The sequence below is a fragment of the Miscanthus floridulus genome, chromosome 15 (assembly GCF_019320115.1).
Source record: "Miscanthus floridulus cultivar M001 chromosome 15, ASM1932011v1, whole genome shotgun sequence".
NCBI classification, from domain to species: domain Eukaryota; kingdom Viridiplantae; phylum Streptophyta; class Magnoliopsida; order Poales; family Poaceae; genus Miscanthus; species Miscanthus floridulus.
In genome coordinates this window covers 9,631,724-9,640,851 of record NC_089594.1, presented here as the reverse complement: position 1 = coordinate 9,640,851, position 9,128 = coordinate 9,631,724, and the positions used below count along the sequence as shown (strand labels likewise).

The following is a 9,128-nucleotide window of genomic DNA, read 5'->3' as shown; positions in this document are numbered from 1 at the left end:
TCCCATGCTGCAAGCCACATATTTGTCATTGGGGCACCACCCCACCTCGGCACCTATGCTTGCCTCAAGCCCCTCAATGCCTCCGTGCCAACCCGCACCCTATCCTTGTACTTGGCATGGATGGAGGAGCTATGGCGCCCACAAGGGATGAGCCCGTCCGCTCAATGTGTGTTGGGGGGGGGGGGGGGCTCCACATAGGGCCAGACATCCTCTTCCCTAGTTGCCCATAAACTAAACAATCTTCAAAATGGGATCGACCTATCCCATCTCCCTTGTCCCAAAAAAACTAAAACTAAACATATGGCTAGTTAGAGCCATTAAATGTTTTAGATAGTACTACAAAATAGATTTAACATAAACCATGGACATTATATATCACTGTCATTTTTCCTTATAATCATTCACGGAATACACATCTAAAAATCTTTTATTGCATCCTCCTCCCTAGTTGCCTCTAAACTAAACAACCTTCAAGCCCCTAAACTAAACAACCTTCAAAATGGGATCGACTTATCATCTCCCGTGTCCAAAAAAACTTAAAACTAAATATATGCATGGTTAGGTAGAGCCATTCAATGTCTTAGATAGTATTACAAAATAGATTGAACAAAAGCCATGGACATCATATATCACGACCATTTTTCTTATAATCATTCCTTGAATACACTTCTAAAAATATTTTATTGCTAATATAAAAAATATGCAATTGGCTAAAAGCTCTCATTTAAGGCTCTATCTGGATCTCTTAGCTAATAGCTAATTGTTAGCTGGAGGAACCAGCTAATTGTTGGCTGTGTGGTAGGTACGACACTAGCTAGACTATTAGCTAAGATCTAAACAGGACCACATGTAATCTGGGTGGTAGGTAAGCTCTCATTTTAGGCTCACTAGTATAGAAACAAGCTTTAGTCCCGGTTCTCAACCCCCTTTAATCCCGGTTTTGGAACCGGGACTAAAGGTCTTGATTTTTAGTACCGGTTCCTCCAACCGAGAGTAGAGGTGTTTATTGGATGAAAAAAAGTTGCAGCTGTGGAGATCCCACTTCAGCTCTTGCATGCGTTACCATCTCACCTACCACCACACATCTAACTTAGATAAGATACGCTTTCCTTTTAAATTCAGTTTGGAGACACCTTTAGTGAGACATAAACCGGAACTAAATGTATCTTTAGTCCAGGTTCGTGTCTCAAACCAGGACTAAAAGTCACACTTTTAGTCCGGGTTCATGTCTCAAACCAGGACTAAAGATTCTCGCACTGACGTGCCTCTGACACACCTCGGTAGCCGTTGGACAGGGACCTTTAGTCCCGGTTGGAGCTACCAACCGGGACTAAAGGTTTCTCTAGTCCCGGACACGAAAAATACCGGGACTAAAGCCAAATTTCGAAGTGGATCAAAAGTCGTTTATCTACTAGTGGCTCTGTCTGGATCTCTTAGCAAATAGCTAATTGTTAGCCGGAGGAACCAGCTAATTGTGAGCTGGGTAGTAGGTACGACACTAGCTAGACTATTAGCTAAGGATCTAAACATGACCACATGTAATCTGGGTGGTAGGTAAGATATTAGCTGTGGATCCAAATGTGCCAGGTAATCTAGGTGGTAGGTAAGATACTAGCTAGACTAATAGCTAGAGATTTAAATGGGATAGAGTTAATCTGGGTGGTAGGGAAGACACTAGCTAGACTATTAGCCACAGATCCAAATTAACTGGACCACATGTAATTTGGATATCGTATAAGATACTAATTAGACTATTAACTATAGAGATCAAACGAGATCAAATATGATTTTTAGCAGCTACAATTGTTAACTCTAAAGATCAAATAGCATCTAACCCCAACACTTCATATTAATTAAAACATTTAAAAAAACAATTTATTCAAAATGAGCGTTCACAATAAAAGTAAACAAAAAGAAAAAAAATGTCAAAAGCCTTACACAAAACCTCTAAACCCTACAATTTAAACATTCACACTTATATTTTCAAACGATCCCAGACATTTTTTTTTCGAATTAACCCTGGTATATGAACCCTATCTGCCGCCAAGTTTTCCCTTCCATATATCCTTTGAATTCGAAACGCCAACCCAACTTGTGTGACCTGTCTCGTTGCAGTCTTTGCAGCCGGTATTTTTGGTAAACTGGTTGAAGGGGCCTCAACAGCCCTGCCCCTGCTCAACCTCAGCCAACCCAGATGTTCCCGTTGCACGATTCGAATGGCGGCGAATCGCGAAAAATTGGAAGGTGGGAGAGGTCGAGTGCGAACGCCTCCCGCCGCCGCTGCCACCACCGGCGTCTCGTCGTCTATAAAACCCTACCCCCGCTAGTCTTGCCATCGCCACCAGCCCTCCTCGCCGAAACCCTAAACCCATCTCCCCGTTAGGTCTCGCCCCCGTGCACGGACGATGGCAGAGGACGCACCGCCTGCAGCCCCTGTGATGACGCCGGAGGAAGTGCAGGCTGAGGCCGAGCTGCGGATGCGCGACATAGGCCAGCGCTTTGGCGCTATCCCGGAGGACCACGACGAGCTGCTCCGGTTACTCGAGGTGAGCGCGGCCCCAGCTATCCTGCTCTGTTCCCGTTGTTTTCGTCATTCAGGCTTGTCGAGATGTAGCTTGCCTTGCAATTGTTTATCGTTTTGGTTTTTTTTTTATGAAACCTGCATTAGCCGGTGGCTCATCCAGCTTAGGATGGGAGAAAATGGTTCTCTGTTGATTGATTAATCTGTTCGGTTTTGAGTAGGCTGGAACAGTCGAACGAAGATAGAGCTGGCCTTGTAATTATTTAGGTTTTATTTGGATATATTTTTTATAATGCAAAGTATGCTCTAGTTGGCCATTCATCTAGATTAGGATGGAAGGAAAAAAAGCTGCTTTGTTGGTTGATGAGGCCATGTGATCCTGAGTAGTTTGTGTGGAGATATTGCTTGCATTGCAATGGTTTAGTGTTTGCTCACTGATTGAGCGCCCTTGCGCTGAAGATGAACGGGGCTAAGCGATCTGCCGAAGCTGTGGGATGTCAAAATGCATCGGTAGGGGAGCGTTCCGCCTTAGAGGGAAGCAAACGCGAAAGCGGGGGTCGACGAAGCGGAAGCGAGAATGTCGGCTTGAGTAACGAAAACATTGGTGAAAATCCAATGCCCCGAAAACCCAAGGTTTCCTCCGCAAGGTTCGTCCACCGAGGGTGAGTCAGGGCCTAAGATCAGGCCGAAAGGCGTAGTCGATGGACAACATGTCAATATTCCTGTACTACCCCTTGTTGGTACGGATGGTTTAGTGTTTTTTTTTTGGTTTATGATGTGTGATGTATGGCCTATCTAGTTGGTACTTCATTTAGCTCAGGACTATATACAAGATTTGCCATTTTCTTATTAGAGTTGGAATTGCTTGTTCGTTTGTGCAGGAAGCCGTATTCTGGTTGTCCAGGGTGGATCAATCTCCGCCCGAGAGCATGTACAATGCTCTTCGCCCCACTATGGCTGTTTTGATTACAAATGAGCTACTGGAGCACCCAGATCCCAACGTGAAGGTTGTTCTCACCTCTTGCTTAACTGAAGTTACCAGGATTACCGTGCTAGAGGGCGCCCCCTATGATGATGATGTTATGAAGGTGAGATTTGTTGCCCTTCTTGGTATGGAACGATGGTGTCTATAGGTACTGACCATTGCAATTTGCCTTGTTGCAGCACGTGTTTAAGAGAATTGTGGAGACTTTTGGTGACTTGGATGATATGAACAGCCCCTCCTTTTCAAGGAGGGTTTCGATCCTTGATTCTGTTGCAAGGGTTCGTTGTTGTGTTCTGATGTTGGATCTTGACTTGGACCATATGATACTGGACATGTTCCGTCATTTCTTCAAAACCGCCTCGTAAGAAACTTCCTTCACATTCATTTTTAATCATAATTTTGCATACACTTGGTGCCATGTTTTTTAAGATCTGACAAATGGACTGGGGTAATAATGTAATTGTGACATCTTTAAAGCCCAAAGAAGGATTTCATTGCTGTGATGGTAGTCATAGAATGCATGTGTTATATATGTTCCTGTCGTGCATGAATGCTATCCTTATTTATCTAGTGTGGATTTTTTATTTCTCTTCTTATTCATTCCCTTTTTGTATATTTCAGCACCAGGCATTCAGAACAAGTCACCCACTGTATGGAAATTATAATGATGTTTGTAATTCAGGAGAGCGATGATGTCCATGCTGAACTGGCATCGTGCCTGCTTCAGAACCTTAAAAAAGAAGAACAAGTAATCCCATCCCTCTGTTGTTTGCATTAACAGCTAGTTATTGTCACCTTTTACTAAAATCTCTGTCCTTACTTTACAGGAAACTCTCCCAGCATCTTTTGGACTTGCAGAGAGGGTACTAGGCCTATGCAGGGACAAGCTCAAACCAGTGCTTCATGAGTTACTTAAGGGCACTCCCTTGGATGAATACAGCAATGTTGTTACAATGTTGTTCCAAGATGCTTCAGATGCTGGAGAAAACAATGTTGATGCATCAGGAAAAGACATGGTTAGTTAAATCACCAGTATATTACAAATTGAGTTTATGGACTGATGAATACATGTTGGAATTTTGTTGGCCTAAGTATTAGTTCTTTTTTGTGGCATGGTTGATCTATTTTTAGATGCGTAATCAAATGAGAAAGGCTGCTTTTGTAAGAGTTTGACAGAAAAGGGTGCTATTTCTTCTGTTATTGAGATACTGGTAGGAGAGGAACATGTGATCTATACTGTTATTACAGACACGTATTCAGTTATGGGTGGTATTGAATGCATCTTGACTTAAAATTCAGGCCATTCTTCAAAAAGGGACGTGGTCAGAATTTTTAAACCCTGCTATCTGGAAAGGGAACTATATTAACCATAATATAACATGTGAAATTTCAAAGAAACATTTTTGTTATGTACTGATTCCTTTGGATAGTGTATTGTGCACAGATATGATGGTATGTATAGTCATGTTGGATTCTGGTACTATCAGTAGCATGATCCACCATTATTTTTAATGCATATAATCTCTTCAATGTGATAGTACTAAGAGTCCCCCCCCACCTCCTGGTATGAATATGTTTCAATTGTGTGCTAAGTTTGTCTAAAATATTGTTATGCAGGCAGCTGAAGGTAAACTTTCTGAAAAGTCTGTTCCTGAAGAGTCACCACAGGTATACATCTACAGATGTTCAGTATCTAATGTTCTATAGAGTGAGGTAGATACCACAAGTTTATATTTTCTTATTTTTCAGGAAACTTCAAAGGTGGACCAAAATGTCATTTGCCTAGGCCAAGAAGGTACTAGTCCAAGCAGTACTCCCACAACTGCCATTAGCAATGGTGCTGCTCCAGTTGACAATGTCAAGTCTCCAGATGGACCAGATTCTTCAAAACAGAAGCAAGAACTGACTTCTGGTGACGAGCAGACACCAGATTCTTCTAAACAGAAGCAAGAACTGACTTTTGGCGATGAGCAGACACCGGATTCTTCTAAACAGAAGCCAGAACTGACTTCTCTCGACAAGCAGGCGAAAAGTTCTGAGCAATTGATATCTTGTGACAAAGAAGTACGAGAACCAGTGATTGTTAAAACTGAAAAGCTATCTGATGTCAATTCAAAGAAAGATCACAAGCTTGGTTCTTCCATTGGATCTGAGATGAGTGAACAATCAAAGGTTGTTAAAGACAATGAGAGTCTAGTAGCATCTGAGTTATCCCCAGAGACAAATGATGGTGATAAAAAGCAGCTATCAGAGACTGGCAATATAACTGCTGAGGAATCATCAAAACCAACTGATACTAAGCCTGCTGTGGTTAAGCCAAAGAGAGGCCGACCTCCAGCAGCAAAGTCTCAGGAGAAAAAGCCTGTTGGAAAGAAACATGCATCGTCAGACCTAAAATCTGCAAAACTTGATCCCGTCACTGATTCTGGAGGGAGAGCTACAAGGCAACTGAATAAAGATGTTGCGAAGTCTTCATCAACTAAGGCTGCTGAAGGAGAATCTGGCAAGAAGCAACATAAAACCAGTATGAAATTGCAGAAAGAAGATGCTGTCTCTGATAAAGACACCGATGAAGATATTCGTTTGAAGGTAGCTTTCTTGTTCTCAATTGACTACAGTACATGCATTAAAGTTGTTTCTCTGTACTTAAGCCATGCTTATATCTTACTAGCTGAAGATTGGGTTTCTATAGTGATAGTGCCTATTTATAGTTTCATGTTTACATGCTTTTATTCTCTATAATAAGATAGTCGATAGGCAAAGCATTACTAACGGTTGGCCAGTAACTCAACTGGTCTTTTCAACGGATTAACTTATATCACCCTTGGTTGTCGTTCATCATGTTTTTGACCTTTTCTGTTTACACTCTTTTTTTCCTCCTAATGTGGTCTTCCACAATGACTTGACTTTTTTTTATCAATTATCATAATTCAGGAAATGGTGTCCCCAACAAGGATCGATAAATCAAAAGGCCAACAAGAGGATAGTGGGGCGTCATCAAAAAGGAAACGTTTGCAGGAAGCTCAAGAGGTATGCATGCTTGACACACAGTGAATTGTCTTCAACCTTATTTCTGTTTCAGTTTATCAGAACCTTTTCTGTTGTGTTGGCAGACCCCTCTATCAAAGAAAAACAAAATGCTTGATGAAAACCTTATTGGCTCAAGAATCAAAGTTTGGTGGCCAGATGACAAAATGTAAGTCTGATGATCAACATGTGCTTCTTATCAGTATAATGGTGTTCTTACAGTAGTTAATATATATTATTTTTTGCACCAATGTTTTTTTTGTCTGTGGCAATGCCATGGATATTTCTATAGTGAAGCATTTGGTTATTTGTGAGCATATATTTATTGCTGACCACCTTCTGGATGCACTGTGGTCGCTATTTCTGAAGGCTTCCAAGTCTGCATTGTGGTTGCTATTTGTTCCTTTTTTATATACAAATAATATGTGCTTGGTGAATTATTCTTCTGGTTGGAACTTTACACCTATAGTCTTTCTTTTTGTTTTCTTAAATCTTCTTTTTGATAACAGTGTTGACAGCTGAAAATGACATTTGCTCCATGAGTTATGCTAGCATGCAGTTTTGTTGGTTTTGAAATTATTTCTTGATTTGCAGGTTCTATGCGGGTGTTGTTGAATCATTCGAGGCTTCTTCAAAGAAGCACAAGGTGCCCATTCACACTTCATTTGTTCCTTAAGTGTTTAGCCTGTCTGAATGAGAAACACTATTAGCGATGGAATTGTTATTTTTCTCTTAAACAAAACTGACTATGATGTTTGGACCCTTTCCTCTTGGCACTCAGGTTTCTTATGATGATGGTGATGTTGAGGTACTAGTGCTTAAGAAGGAAAGATGGGAGTTCATTGCTGAGGTATTTCCATTAGGTTTGAATTTGATGCAGTTATATCTATCCTCCTCTGTTCCTTTTCTGATTCATTTGCCATCCTGCAGGAACAAGACACTGATCCTTCTGCGTCATTTAATATGTAAGAAAAATATCTGCTTTGCGCCTTCTGTATGTTCTGTGTTTGAGATGACAATTATAATTATGCCAGAACGTTAAACAATATAATATGTGATCGTGTGCACAACTGCAGTTTCCCCTACCTCGTATTAAGAACTGCCTTCTGCCTAATGGGTTACTAGTTTCAAAACTCAAAAACAAAGCAGCGGTAGCATGCACACGCTTGATTTTTCAAACAACCAGTGTTTGTCTCATATGTTTTAAGCTTTTATGTGAATTCTTCTATGTGCTTTTGTCGTCCTTATCTCTGACTTAACCTGTTTAGCATGCCTTTAATCTGTTTGATTGTCTAGCTATAATTTTGCTATTTGGTGGTAACCACCAAATGGGAATTCTGAAGTCAATTTATTCCTAATGTGTCTTCTTTTTTTATATCCGTGGAGTTACTTTCTATCCTGATTGATGAACTTTGATTCTTTTGTTCACCCCCCCCCACCCACACACACTGTTCTATGTCAATGTTACCTGATACTCCCATTCATTGTTTAGGTCATAACTTAATGCCAAAGGTTTCATTTGTTAAATTATGAGTCGTTTCTTGTAAACCAGGCGACGTGGCAGAAAAGCTAAAGGGAGCTCGGGTCAACAAATGAAGGAAGGAAAAACAGGAACGCCTCAAAGGTAAAGTGTTTACTATTATGGATGTGCTATCTTGATACATTGTACACTCAGTAGCTTATGTGAAACTACTTAACTGTTTTATGCACAATGGCAGTGATGTTAAGAATCCTCCCAAGAAGAGAGGGCGTCAAAAAGGCGTGCGCTCCAGCAATAATATGCCAAATGCTGGTATCTTTGTGACTCCATCCAGACTGAAGGGAAAAAGTACTGAGAAGGATACTCAAGGGACACCTAAGATTGGCAGCAACTCTAAGAAGGAAGGTGCAAAGCCCTCTCGATCTACTGGAAAGGCTAAGGATGCTGTTGTCAAGGCAAGCAGCAAGGATGAGCCTGATAGCACCGACAACTCAAAGGATGATGCTGGCAGTGAAGACAAGAATTCAAAAAATGAAGTGAAATCCAGTGAAGCTATCGATGGATCCAAGACTAATGGTCTTTCAACCAAAAGGAAGCCTCTGGAGAATGAAGGTGAGTCATCAGAGTAGGAGAAGGGGTCTGCTAAAACTACTACCAGAAAGGAGCGCAGAAGAAAGAGCCGCAACTAGTTGCTCTGAAGCTATGCAGCTCATCATCTCAGGGTATTCCGCCCTTGCAGTCTGAAGTCTCAAGATGTTGGCATGGACATGCCATGTATGCTTTTATATTCCCTGGACCGTTACCAACTTAGCGCTTTGGTGACTCTGGATAAGATATGTCTATATGTTCTTCAGAGGAAAATGACTGACAGATGGCGCTTTTTTACTTCACATTGAAGTTTTGTACCAATGTGCTTCTTGGTGCTCATCCGATGTACATTTGAGCTGGAAGTGGCAAGATTGCAGGCACAACACAGGATATGCACATGTGGGGTCACGGCAGAATTCTGCTTTCGTGTTCAGCCATCAGAGTTGTAGTGAAAGAAAGACATTCTTTTTTCCTGATAAATCATGTCCAAATAAAGGAAAACATCTTCTGGTTATGCAGCTTAGGCA

General features: G+C 41.3%; 1 protein-coding gene across 1 annotated transcript; it reads left to right on the top strand.

Annotated features, from left to right (window-relative positions):
• Positions 1 to 2,405: 2,405 nt before the first annotated feature.
• LOC136506824 (sister chromatid cohesion protein PDS5 homolog C-like) lies at positions 2,406 to 8,922 on the top strand. Its single transcript, XM_066501734.1, has 14 exons — positions 2,406 to 2,546; positions 3,403 to 3,609; positions 3,686 to 3,867; positions 4,128 to 4,254; positions 4,334 to 4,522; positions 5,124 to 5,174; positions 5,256 to 6,095; positions 6,441 to 6,536; positions 6,620 to 6,702; positions 7,128 to 7,179; positions 7,315 to 7,383; positions 7,464 to 7,498; positions 8,086 to 8,157; positions 8,246 to 8,922. Exons 1-14 carry the CDS (start codon positions 2,406 to 2,408, stop codon positions 8,640 to 8,642), a joined length of 2,541 nt encoding a protein of 846 aa, XP_066357831.1. The 3' UTR covers positions 8,643 to 8,922.
• Positions 8,923 to 9,128: the final 206 nt, after the last annotated feature.

Coding starts and splice junctions, on each gene's coding strand:
- LOC136506824 (XM_066501734.1), top strand. CDS start 2,406: ATGGCAGAGGACGCACCGCCTGCAGCCCCTGTGATGACGCCGGAGGAA. Junction 4,255..4,333: donor ACCTTAAAAAAGAAGAACAA/GTAATCCCATCC, acceptor CTTACTTTACAG/GAAACTCTCCCAGCATCTTT. Junction 4,523..5,123: donor ATGCATCAGGAAAAGACATG/GTTAGTTAAATC, acceptor ATTGTTATGCAG/GCAGCTGAAGGTAAACTTTC.